General features: G+C 35.4%; 1 protein-coding gene across 1 annotated transcript in view; it reads left to right on the top strand.

Annotated features, from left to right (window-relative positions):
* The first annotated feature begins 894 nt into the window (after window positions 1–894).
* LOC145682022 (cholecystokinin receptor-like) overlaps window positions 895–14,707 on the top strand; it is a 439,911-nt gene continuing 426,098 nt past the window's right edge. The window contains exon 1 of the mRNA XM_081753626.1: window positions 895–934. Coding sequence (XP_081609752.1) covers window positions 895–934 — 40 coding nt within the window. The remainder of the gene's footprint in view (window positions 935–14,707) is intronic.

Raw genomic sequence — 14,707 nt, forward strand, 5'->3', positions numbered from 1 at the left:
TAATAGAAAACAATATGACTTTCCACAGAGCAAAAGCTCTCTACGAAGTGAAGCATTAGTTAATAATAGTGGTTGACAGGTAATAATTATGACATTACTATTATTAGCATTTGTATCTAAAAGTGTGAACGAAAAAGGCATCTCAAATTGCTAAAATATAACAAGTGTGAGTGTTGAGGCTAATGATGGGTTCATTTCATTCATAATCATTTAGTGAACTTAGGTTATAGATTTAAATTCTGTCTGTTGGACGTACGATTATACGTCCCCACTCCATTCACTATACGCCGGCTTTTTCATACGTAACTTTCCTATAGTGAATTCTATAATTAAGTTTAGTACGTTGTCATATTACATTACTTTTAGAACATTGGATGAAACTGAGCCACAAGTTAATCTATTAGAAATGGGATGCTCCTAAGGATGCAAATTTGCATGCAAACGTATGGATTTAGTCAGGTCAGTTTTACATTACATTTCCAAGTCGATCACAAGCAATAAAGATTCCTATACCAGAATAACTAACAGCGTGTTTCCTTAGTTTTGATCTGTGTTTAGATTCAATGTTACTGTACACAAAATAATGCTCTGAAAATTGTGTAGATTCTGAATTGTCTCCTATCTGTTGAGTTGATTTTGCGTTTCTATCCGTATGAAATGGGTTGACCTGATAGACTTGTATGTAACAAATATACCCGATAACTGTAGTTAGATCTCTCTGACCTGACAGATCCAATAGAACCATTTGATCAATTAGAGCAATTAGAGTTATGTGATTCGAAAGACCTCACACACATAAGAAAACCGGAAGCGTAGTGGATACTTCACATAAACAGAATGTAAAAATGAAAAATATTTCGTTCTATCCGTTTTATCCGTATGAAACGGGTTAACATGGTAGACTTGTATGGAACGAGTAGACCCGATAGTCCAGGTAAGAGTCAGATGACGTGACAGATTCGGTAGAACCGTTTGACCTGTTAGAGTAATTAGAATTGTGTAATTAGAAAGACCTTATAGACATAACGTAAACTTTAACTATAGAGAATACTTGAAATAAAAAACAACCTACAAATGAAGACAAATTGCTTTGGATCGAAAGAAGCATTTATTGTGCCCAAATTTTTAGTTTTTTCAGCATTTGGTTGTAACAAGATGTATGCAGTGTTAATTCAAAACTTTGCAAATTACTGTATTTCCAATCCAAATTTAGTGAATAAGTGCTCCAAGAACTGCACAAGAACATCTATTGGAGCTGCCTTACGACAAGCTATAAGACTTTTGGTGAATATAGGACATCAAAGGAAGATTGACTGTTACTTCTTCCATAGTTTCGTTGCAGAATGAAAAGAAACAGAAAATCCGTTTTAAAAAAAATAGTTCTGCTGCAAACGTTTCTTTCGTCCTTGATATTAGTCATCAGATGAGAGGCTGAACGATTACTTACAACAGTTATCCTATATATATATATATATATATATATATATATATATATATATATATATATATATATATATATATATATATATATATATATATAGTTAAATGAGGCGCGTAAGCCTCAAGGCCGGCTTTCGATTCTTGGATTAAACTCCGCGTTCCTTGGGAGGAGATGTGGAAGCATTGGCATAACAAAAGTAAGATCAAAATGACCGCTTCGGGAAACGATTTTATTGCTCATAATAGCCTCGTTAAAGTATGCCTCTCCAGCCAGCTGAAACATCGGAGAGAAATTCAGAGCTGGGGAAATAATGTATAAATTATTAAAATAAACAGCGGCATACTTGTGTAACAGAATAGTTACAAAAAAGAAAAAAAAGAAAAGGGAAAAATATAAACTTGTAATATCAAAACATCCTTGCGAAGCATTTCTGTAGCTAATAGCGTTGACAGGATTTACCATCTTGCCACCAGGCGTAAACGTAGCGCTAGTGTAGCTCGCTTGGAGACCCTCTCATTCCACCTCCCACTACCAACTTTGCGGCTTATCACTCCACTCTTTCTACTTCGGAGTTCCTCCGTCTTACATCTTTCCACTTTCCTTCTCCAAGAACAAAGCAGGATACAAGTACTATATAAAAAATTTGGGCAAAATCAATTGAAATCAATTGCAATTGATCCATCAATTGAAAGTGATTGCTCTGAAAATTAATTGACAATTAATTTCAATTGCAAGTGAATTCAATCATAAAATTTGCAATTAAATTTTCATCAATTGTTGATTGTTAATTGGTCACCAGGCAATTGAAACTTTAAACTGTCAATCGCAAAGAATGCAATTGAAACATTTAGTTGTTAATTGCAATTGACAATTTAAACTTGTAATTGTTAATTGTGATTGTTAATTGCAATTCAAATCAGCAATTAAAACTGAAGATAAGAAGATATGTGTATATTGTGTTGTATATTGCTGTTACTGTATTACATATTTCAAATAAGATACTTATAAGATATGCTGGATAACTACCATCCCTTCGCCCCCTGGGAAGAAAGCCGTGAAACTCAGTATTTTTTAAATATATTATGTTTAAGGTGTTATTCCCCCTCGAAGGAACTTTATATGCCCGTAGGCGTGGACACGAGCGAGCTCGAACGAGTTTTCTATAAAACTCGACTCGACTCAAAGCAGGCATCTTTGAGCTTGACTCGAGAACTCGGCTTGAAAAATTTCCCCAACTCGACTTGAAATCGGATCAAGTTTCGAGTCGAGTCGAACCAAAAAGAGCCAATTCGAGCTAAATCCTTTGTGTAGTTCCAAGTACTACTCTCTTCAAGTATCCTACATAGACAATATAATTATCAATGATACTACTACTTCTACTATAACTAATTATTATTATAACACCGTGTATAAACATGGAATATAGGCGGTCTGTAACTGAACACTAAAAATTATTTGACTCTCGATCTCGGTTGTCAAGAAATCTTCAGGACGCAAGGACATCGGTTACGAGGTTCTAGGTGTGAGTTCAGGAGGAGCAAGTATTCGGGAAAATTGTTGTAAGTTACAGGACTTCAGCAAAACATGTTCACAACTGCTCGACCCGGGTTTTGGGTTGCGTAACTACCGAGCCGGCTCAAGCTATCGGCTCAATTGAACCGATCAGCTGTTCGCTCAGTTGAACCGATCAGTGCCGGTTGACATCAATATCCCGGTTGGGCTTATCCTTTGGCTAAAAAATTGGACAATGCAGTTCCCAGTCTTGATGGTAAGAACTACACAATATACTTATATTGGTGCTCACGGCGTCATTAACTTGTTCCGCCACCAACGAATTTCGAGGTCCTTCTTTCGGATCGTTTAGTGCCATTTTCTTACTATTCAATTTTGAGCGTGTATTTTCACGTTTTGTGCGTCACTAGAAGTGGGTCAAAATGAGCTTCCAAGATGAGACGAAAATGAGCAAGAGTTCCGCCACTATCGAATTTCACATCGCATACCCTTTGTGCGCCTATTTCGACGTTTTCTGTGTGACTGGAAGAGGGTCGAAATGAGCCTCGAAGGTGGGACGAAAATGACCCACTGCTGCGCCACTACCGAAGTTTGAGGTCCTTCCTTTCACATCGACTAGGGAATCTTTCGTGCTGTTTCGTGCCCTATTTCCACGTTTTTGCGGTACCAGAAGTGTGTCAAAATGGGCCTCCAAATTGTGACGAAAATGACCCACTGCTCCGCTACTATCGAATTTCTAGATCGTTCCTCGTCTTGTGCGTCACCTAAAACGAGTTAAACGGGCCTTTAAAGTGGGAGTTAAATGGCTCACTATTCGGCCACTATCGAATTTCGAGGTCGTTTCTTTCGCATCGTTTAGTGCCTATATATATTTTTTTTTAATGTTTTCAGCGCTTACTTCCTCGTCTTATGCGTCACCTAAAACGAGTTAAACGGGCCTTTAAAGTGGGAGTTAATTGGCTCACTGTTCGGCCACTATCGAATTTCAAGGTCTTTTCTTTCGCATCGTTTAGTGCTTCTTAATATGTTTTGTGCATCACCGGAAGTGAATGAAAATGGACCTACGAATGTAACGAAACAAGTTAATGCTGTTCCGCCACCAACGAATATGGAGGACGTTTCCTTCTCATCGTTCAGTGTGTATTTTGTACAGTTCTGTTCGCTCACTTCCACGTTTTGAGCATCACCAGAAATGCGTCAAAATGGTCCATCAAGGTGTGAGGAAAAAGTCACTGTTCCGCCACTATCGAACTTGGAGGTTCTTTCGTTCGCATGGTATAGTGCCTGTTTTGTAAAGTTTTGTGCACCTGTTTCCACTTTAGTGCGACAACGAAAATAAGTCATAATGTCCTACAAGTATAGCGGAATAAGTTAATGCTGTAACGTCACCATCGAATGTCGAGGTCGCCATGTTGGAGAAATAGTAATAAATAGCTATAAGAATGTTTCTGATCAGTACCACATGGATAGGTTCCATATTCAAACTCGTTTCTCCGTTACAGATACAGAGGGAAGAGGTAGAAATCTAATATTTTGTACTTAATTTATGTTCCTCACGGATAAATAATATATTCTAGTCCTGGTGTTAGTAATTTCTTTCACTTCAAGTTTCTTCAGACGATGAATATGAATTTCATATCGATTAATACAACCTAGTTTGGAATGTATGTCTTGGAGGTCATGAATACCTACTAAATATTCAAAGTAAAACGAAAGTGTTTGTTTAAATTTTACTACTATGTCCTAATTAAATACAAGATAAATGAGATTAGCATGGTGTCCTGGGTTTGATTCCCGTGGAAGAGCGTTGAGACTAAACGCATTACGATGGTTCCGATTCCACGTAAACTGTGAAATGGTTGAAAGAAAAATGTGTGATAAAAATAAAATAAAATGAAAATAGCAGTACAATGAAGTCCACAGACGTGAAGTCCACGAATTTTTGTACTTTTACTTAAATTCTACCCAATTAGAAATTTTACTAGTAGCGTGAGGAATCATCACCTTATGTAAAATTACAAGTTCTATTTATTTAATGGATTCATGAACTAGAAACAATATTTCCAAATTATTTTCAAATATGTATTTATTATATATATGTTCATGTGTGTGCTGGTAATTAAATGAAAAATATGAATTTACTCTATATAGTTATCAGCTAAAAACACATACCAAAGGATCTCGTTCACTTTCACTTATCGCACTGTAATAATTTGTTTTTCAAAACCATTTTCTCTTAATGATATCGTTTAAGCAATAAGATGACTAAAATGATATTTCATATTTCTGTAAATTTTAAAGTTAATGTGAAATTGCACTACTTATTACTTAAAAATGGACACAAATGCTAATCAAAATATTAACATTTCACAGCTATAGGTAACGACTAGTAAGATAATGGATAACAATGTAACAAATAAACTCATGAAGAATGTGCTAACAAAGGTGGATGAAAACAAATAATGTTGGAACTTTTTGTGAAATAAAGCAAACAGAAATAAACAGAAGAATCTCTCGAAACTTCTCGGTCACGATGATAATTATAAAGGTAATCAAGAAAGTTCTCTCTCTTTCTTACCCACCAACTTCTTCCTTCGATATGGCACCTAAGACGTACCTGGAAGATCAAAATAGTCCCCATCAGCACCGACGACCTTCTGCCAACGTTGTGAAAGGCCACGGATTCCATCGCGGTAAAATTTGATGGGTCATGAAGCGAAGAAGGTATCAAGTGCATTTTCCATCTCTACTAGGGATTTGAGATGGCGTCCTTTAATGTGATTGTACGAAGAATGGATCTGGTAATAATCGGACGGTGCAATGTCCAGGCATTATGGCAGAAGTAGTAGTGTTTCCTATCCAAGGCGTAGAATGGTGTCCCGGGTTATCTTAGCCAGGTGGGCCTTAGCGTTGTCCTGTAAGAAGAGGACCTCTTTGCGACTCAGAAGTGCTGGCTCCAGAGTTTTGAGCTTTTTATGAACACGGTTCAACTGCTGATAGTGCACAGTTGCATCAGTTGCATTGATGTTTCGACCCGCTAGTAGCAGTTTCCGATGCACAATGCCGCGAACAGTCCATCAAATACACAAAAAGACCTTCTTCCGGTGCAGTGCTGGTTTCGGAAGTTTTGGAACCAGTACATGCATGCTAACCAATGATGACGGCGCCATGGAGCTTTGTATAGAACCAAATTCTCATCACATGTTAACACGCTGTCCAGAAATGACGAGACAAGAAAGAAACACAGATGTCTGCTCGCGTTGCCTTCTGGCCCGGAATCAAATCATGTGGGATATATCGATCGACTTGTAGTACTTCTCAAGTTGATGGAGATGCTGCCGAATGGTTTGTTCAGTCACACTGGATTGTAGTTCCAGTTCCTCACTTATCTTGTCACCGTTCGCCTCAACTGCTGCCTGAAGATCTTCATTTTGTGCATGTGTTGTTCTTCCGGCACGTGATGCGTCTTCAAATGTTTCGTCACTGTTCTTAAACTTGTTAAACCACCGCTGCACTGTCCGCGTAGTCAAGAAACCCTCACCAAAGGCCTGGCATATCTTCCGTTCCGCTGCAGCGGCGTTTGATCCCAGTTACAATTCGTACAGCATATACGCCCTTATAACCCTCTGTGGAGGTCCCACGTTCACTCTCTCCTTACTCAAGTTCACGGTGTAACTGAACTGTCACAGCGAGGTAGTATGTTGGATATACTCACAACAACTGACCTTCGCCTTATCTCCATTCGCATTCAACTCACGGTGTGAGGGCTAATGGAACACAGACTTCCACAAAAAGCGACAGAACTTTCTTGATTACCTTAATACTATTAGATCGCACACTTGTACACTCCAAATTAACTTACAAACGTTGCAATTAATCCTTGAGTTCTTGGTGCAAAATGGCTATTTTAAAGTTAAGAAAATTTATAGATTGAAAATATTTCAAATCTTTATGTAACGAATAGAATCCATGCACAACGAATATATTTCAAGTAAAACCTCAATATCTGAATTTATGCGCATACGTTTAACCTATAGAAACGAACAAGAAAAAATGATGCATTTATTGCACTTGCAAAATTGTTACTAATTGAAGAGTCTAGTATCAAATCCTACCATATCCATTTTTCACTTCCACTGCCATATCTTGCCTACATTGTCTAAGAAAGCGTTAGTATTGCTCAGTGCTCGATTTTGTGCGTGCGAACATTTCTGTAAACAAACAGATTGCATTGTTGGATGAACAAAATTAAAGTCTCTTGTCATAACAGAGCTGCACGTTTTTCTCATTTTCTCAAAAAGTGATAAAATGGATATGGTAGGTTTTGATATTAAACCCCTCGATTACTCTCTTTTCCACTCAACTCTTTGCGTACATTCATGTTTTAGAATGTGTATGTGTATGACCGTTTCATTTGTTGGTGTAATGCACACCATCAATCGTATAATCTCAAAATACCAAGAAGTCAATGTGTATGTTATTAAAATTCTCTGTGTCAATTTGAAAATACGATTAGCAATGAAATATGTCAATAATTAGAGAGATAACATGCAAATATACCCTGCTAAATAGTTTTCTCGATAGATTGTATTCTGTAATACAAACAAACGAAAACACAATTGAATAGTTTGCAGTCCTATAATCCAAAAACTGAATTGTATGCAATCGAGATAGGTCTATGTTTAAAACTTGAAATGTGGATTATACAGTACATTTTTTGATGAATGTGTATCAAAGCAATGGAAATTGCCATTTTAATCTGTGCAAATATATTTCACAACTTCAAACCCGTAACTCCCATAGCATATTATTGTCTTTATGTAATCTAACAAATTTTAGTTTCCTATAACCATTTATATTGTTATTACAATTTCAGAGTAATTGCCAGGAGCTAATGTAAACTGGTATCACGGCAACGTGATAATAAATTATGGTAAAGTGGTGTTAAAACGTACCACTAACATTACCAATTGTTACTTTGGCAGTATAGTAATGAATATTTATCGTTTTAACAATTGTTATTTAACCTATTGCAAAAGATCAGGGTTTAAAGAATAACCTATAAGCAAACAGAATAACTACACTGTAATTAACCTAGGATCTCTCATTTTATTGTATTGAATATTAATAACACAAAGTGGATAAGCACCTTACAGGGCTATTTTAATCCAAATACAATTATTAATAAGTATTTGGGTCATCCACAGTAAGAATAAACTACGTGAAATTTATGTATAACAATTACTACATTAAAATACAATACCTTGGTAAATTACGGAATGAACTCATAGGCATTATGCTTATAAATAAACATTTAAACGACTTACGAGAATAGCTTCTCTTCCAAGCAATTTACAAAATTAAATGTAATAATCATTATAATTGCAACAATTGCAATAATTATAATAATGGTAATAATGTAAAATGCAAAACTTTATAATAGTTCCGGGTTTATCATAACCTACGATTATGAGGATCTAAGTGACTTATACTGCCCTGCCATAATTATGCATAAAAGTATAAAAAAAACATGTAATATACAACTTACATGTTCTGGTCCATCAATGTTAGCAACGACGACAATTTCTTCGCGTTACTACGATGGTCAATTACAATTGCTCTCCGACTTGACAATATAAAACGAGACTTCCGCCGACCAAGCGCGACCGAGTCTCAATTACTAAAATTCTAAATACTGAATACCCTGGTTTAGAAACCAGAAGTTTTTATACACGTCTCATTTATTATTTTTCTTTCTCATGTCCTTCAAAATCAGTGCATCTATATATTATAAAATATTTTTTGGGACGTATGCGGGAAAGAACTTCCTTTTACATTTTCCACAAAACAAAATGTTTTTGTTATATAATTACTTGTTTTCTATTGTCGTTCTTCAAGTATATTACTCTACCAATAATAACGTATTTGTGTTACTTGGTTTTTCCAAGGTGACATTATCATACACTAAAATAATACTAGAATTTGATTTTCGAAATCATAAAAATTTCGATCAAGTCCTTCACTTTTCTGTAATACTATTTTGTACGACGAAACAATAAGCTACTCTTTTATTTTGTACAAAACAAATTTTGTATTCTCCAGTTAGGTTAGTAAACTGAATTTGAGTTTAGTGTTACCTTCAGCAGATAGTCTACAAGAGACGTGGGCCTACAGATTAACGTAGTATTCAAACGACATGAGGTTCTGATGGGAAGTTAGATAGTTCAGTCACTAGAGATGGTGTAGATGACGTGGTCAAGAATAGAATGTTTGACATCAGGGTTGTGTTTACAGTTCAATTCCTGAAATTTCTGAAGTCATAGATCCTATGACGTGAGCGAAACGCAAGTGACAAGTAAGATTCACTTTTACTTATATCTCGAAAATACCGAAAAAGATACTTAATTTGGAATGAAAGCTGACAAAATTTTGATGATTGTTTCCATTTTTTAAAAAATTCTGTTCCATTAATTTTCAAGGTATCCTCCTCAAATCACAATTTGTTTCATGAACACTTTTCTGTTACACTGACAAACTTTCCGTTGAAGCACCTCATTCCTTAGATTTTTATAAAAGTCCTAAGATAATAATTTTTAGAGCCTCAAACTTTTTTTTTTAGTTATTATTTACTATTTTTTCTTCACGAGATCAAAAGTTGCACCAATTCAAAATTTTCAGCTAAATTTCAAGATTATGAATGGAAACCGTACATTCCTATATATCTATCCTGTTGCGATTTGTGAAAATGAAACGAAATCTTTAAGTTTTACGTCCCATGGTTATGCCGGATATGCTAAAGGAGACGGTGATGATGAGAAATGAGTGAAATGGTGGAATGAAGAAAGTGGGAGGAAACGAGAGAATCCCGAGGAAACCCATGCAGACGGTGTTTCTTCATTAAAAAGGTCGCTTGGCGCGAGCTGGGATAGAACCAAGAACCGCATGCACCAAAGATAACGCTCTATCACTGAGCTACCGCCGCCCCTGTTGTGACTATTTACACTATGAACCCTGGGTAGAAAGTAGCTGTATATCAGACAACCGTTTATTAGAAAGCCAATCTAAGTAAGGCAAGTACAGGAGATGAAATAGTAAAAGCGTTACTCAACTACACTGTTGTAAATTGCATCGTTATCAAAATGTGACCACATTACAAAAAAGTTACTTGAGCGTAATTGTTTATTTTGCGAAAAAAATATTGACACGGAAATGTTGATGCTTTTACTCTCTTTGGTCTAGAGGTTCCAGTAATTACCCAGGAGGTGGTTCATATTTCTCAACTATATTCATATTATTTTCATCTCAGTTGCCATATCATTAATGGATATGGATAGGGGTTTTATTCTTCAGAGTCGACATCTTTATGTCGAACACAAGAAACAAGTAGACAATATTCAGCTGGAAGTTTTGGCATGCGTATGTCTGGTGTGAGAACGAAGGATAGATAGAGAGCGATTATGTAAGAGAAACTGTTGTGGTTGGAGCCATGAGTAAAAGATCTTAAGAGAAAAAGATTTATACGTGTCCAACGAAGTGTATGATTCATTGAACACGTAGAACGAAGAAAAGATGACTGTAAGAAAAAATAATCAAGGAAACGGCGAGTATAAGGAAAAAGTCTATATGTTATACTAATATCATACATTATATAAATGTTGAAGAATTGATGAACTTGAAATTTTCCATTTCTATAGTGAGTTTCTATGTGTATACAGGATGAACTTAGTAAATAAAGTTCTATTGAGTTCTACTTTCCACAATGTTCTGTTACAAAATATTATATTGAAGTTATGTGATAACATTTTACATTATTTTCAAATTTCAAACAATTTATCGGAGCGGGAACAGAGACTGGTTGGCGACGTATAATTTTAAACTCTATTTGGTCTTATAAGAGTGGCACGTTGCCAGGAAAGATCTTTTCTCTTTTTGTATGTTTTCACTCTCCCTAAAGAGAACAACATGGACACCAAGTCAGAAATTAATGTCAACATCAGTTGACTAAATCACTGAAGTTTCCTTTGGACCTGAAAATGTGGCATGATAATTAATTTGTAGTTACGAGCCCCCTATCTGTATGTGCTTAATGTAAATACAGAAAGTTTAAATTCATGGCAACCTGCCAGAGTCGTTGTCGCTACAGGCACATTTCAACACTTAGATGTTATCTACTTACTTTAGTCATGCATTGTTATTTTTGTAGTAGTTAAAATAGTAATAGTAGTGGGATAGAACAGTCAGAAAATATTTCACATCTGGCTACCAACATGCCACTTGTAATTTAGTTAGTGTATGATTACCTGAATCTAAAAAGCCCGAGACACAAATTTTTCTACACCTCCTACCTCCTGTATGGAGTCATTAAAATGGCTGTCAAAAACAGTAATCAAATTAATGAAGTGATTATTTAGAATATGAATTCTGCATATTTTCCTTTCATGTAACACATAAGGAGATGTATAAATAATTGATTAAGACATATATTGTGACAGTGACACAGATTCTCACACAATCGCCTATAAAATCCAAAATGGCGGCCAATATGGTTACCTGTTTAAAAAATATAAACTCAGAACATATAAGCAAATTTTTGTCTCTAATGTTATTTTGTACAGTTCTGATGTCAGTATTACTGAGAACTAAATATTCAGATGTGAAATATTCTCTGTTGTACAGAGGATATCGACACGTGAATACGGCAGCTATTACGTCTATTATTGCGAAAGAAAATCACGCGCTAAACAAATGACAATATGTTGTGTAGAACGAATTAGTTTCTTTTTAAAATAGATCTAATAATTTTGTACGAATGTTACTTGAAAGAATAAATGTTAATGATGATGTATGTAAGAAGATAAACCGAAAATTACACTTGTGTCTATAGCTCAGCTTATTAGATTCAATAGTATTAAGTGCAACAGGTAAAAAGAGTAATTCATTTCAAAAACAAAGAAACTCTTCTGCCATTATATCTTAGCTTATGCTCCACAGCGCTATAAGCAAAAAAAAAAAAAAAAAAAAAAAAAATGTTGAAACTTTATGGAAACTACGTTTGTCAGTATCACATGACAGAATACAAGAAATTTCTGCAACTGTTACAAATATTACATGTCAAAAATTTATCGAAAATGATGTTTTCTGTTCTCCTGTTTTCGGGAAAGACGTTTTCATCAGTGCAGCAACAATTCATCGTCAACAACAGCCAGTTCGTCTTCTTTCTATGCGTCCAGTATAACTATCATACAGTATGAAGTTTCGGAAGATTGTAAAGCTGATAATTCTATCCAATTAAACATTAAAAATTGGTACAGCAAAATTGTTTCCCACTTACATCGATCCTACACAACTATACCTTCAGTGACTAAAATGAAAAGTGATCCATTAATGTCAACGGTTAAACTACATCATTACGATGAAGGCCCATCACTAAAACCAAGAAAACTGTTTCTTCCACATGGCAGGGAACTCTTGAATTAGCATATAATGAAAATCAAAGCACGACGTATATGCGTGTTTCATTTGCTTCGTTTTACGAGAAGAATAATTCCACTGTCAAGAAATGGTGTCGTTCTTCATTACTTCCACTTTTAAAAGAAGAAATAACATATCCGGTAATAGTAAGTAACTTAATCGACATTGCTATTAAGGTAACATCTAAATTAAAAGAAGATCCGGCATCCGTTGTAACTGCTGATCAACCTGTATTTGCAATAGGAAAACAGCTGTAGTTCCGATATCCAGAAAAGTACGGTGAACCAAGAGTTGTGTTTATGATTGGAGACTTGCACATTGAAATGATGGTACTCAAAAGTCTAGGGGAATTGCTGAATGAACGTGGTTGGACTTAAGTATTGATAGATGCTAATATTACAAACTCTGGTATTGTAGAGTCACATGTGTCCGGAGGTCATGTTAAGAGAGCAAGATATGCTCACGAAGTTACCCTCTATGCCTAGTTTTGTTTGTAAAAGAAAGCAAACCAGAATTATTGTGGTACAACTTCCGAAGATACAGCAAAATACATTGAATCTTGGATCAAAGAAAGAGCTGCTGATTCGGTGTTATTTCAATATTGGAATATAGTTAAGGAATTAGAATTACTTCTCTTATAACTTGTATTCAGTATCAGCACCTCTAATTTTACATTTTTTGTCAAAACTTTGAAAGACCTGTGTCCGTGATCCTTTGCTCAAGATGCAACTCATTATTCCAGATAGTTACTGGTTTTCGTGAACACATTACAAGAAATTCCAGTAAGTCATTTTCATGTCGACAGTGCATTCATATCTGATCATTTTACCAGTTCTAGGAAAGGATCACAATTTTCATCAATATCAGTTTACCAATTTCATGAGCAGAATAATAAGTTTTAAACGGACCATCTAGAGCCTTAATATTCTTGATAATGCAAGTGTGTTATTGCAGTAGATGGTGGCAGGTTCTCATATAACACAAATGATATTAGAATTTGAGGATATAGTCGGGTTGAGTACTAGAGTAAACGCTTCACAGGATTATAATATACAGTTTTTTTCAACATAAGTTTTTGAGACCAATGGAAATCCCTTATAGAAATCAATGGAGAACAATGGAAATGAAGACGTACCAGTTACTGTAAGGGGTACAAAAGTACGTATATGTGAGAAGGCAGTAAACAATGTAAACGAAATTCATGAAGTAGGTATCAAATAATGTAATGATTATATGCCACACTGTCTTATAGAATGTCATTTTTCAATCCACGAAATTATACCTAGAAATAATATTGACATTTTTGGTATAGCAAAGAAGGAAAAATCAAAAGTTTACAGGCATATCCAAGATTATTTTGCAGAATGTATGTGGCTTATCAAAACAGAAAAGGTGATGCAACTCTATTTTTCTCACATGAAAATCTTAGCCTCACCACCATACATTAGGAAGACAGGCAACAAATCAGATATATTGAAAAGTGTCCTGGGTAAATGTGATTATTCTACTTCAACGGAAGGAACAGTCTATGACTTGGCTGTTACTGCATACGTAATCGATGGGCTAGCTATAGTTCACAAACAGAAACCAGGATTTGCCATATGGTTTGCAGATTATATTGAAAATGTTTTCAAGAAGCACATTGGTTATCTTTTTAGCAAAGTTGATAGAGTTAATGTTGTGTTCGATCGGTATTTTAAGGATAGTTTGAAAATTACACAAGGGAATTCCATGTTCGCGGAAATGGTAGCTATGTTAAGGTAACTATGACCACAATCATTCCCAAAAGTTTCAACAAATTCCTGCTTTTGAATTGAAATAAAACAACAGCTTTTTCACTTGTTGGCAGAAGAACTTGTGAAATGTGATTCTGAAGGAAAGCGGCTTCTGTGTACTACGATGAATTTGTTAAAACAGTACAAAAATACATTGATGTGAGAGATATAATTTCCTGCTCTCATGAAGAAGCTGATACGTGACTACTTATTCATGCTGAAGTCAATGGGCATTCAAAAATAATAGGAATTATAGGCTCCATTGTAATTGTTCTATCCATTGCAGCTTTTGTACAAATTCAGAACATATCATAACTGTGGATTCAGTAGGCTATGGTATAGGAAAAAATAAACAATTTCTTCCCATTCATGAATTCTGTAACAAGTTGGCCACTGATTTACAAATCGACCTCCCGGCTTTTCACTGATGTACCGGATGAGACAGAGTATCAAGCTTTCATGGCATTGGAAAACGAAAAGCCTGGGATGAATGGATGTCTTTTAGAGA

This window comes from Thermobia domestica, chromosome 3 (assembly GCF_964235325.1).
Source record: "Thermobia domestica chromosome 3, izTheDome1.hap1.1, whole genome shotgun sequence".
NCBI classification, from domain to species: domain Eukaryota; kingdom Metazoa; phylum Arthropoda; class Insecta; order Zygentoma; family Lepismatidae; genus Thermobia; species Thermobia domestica.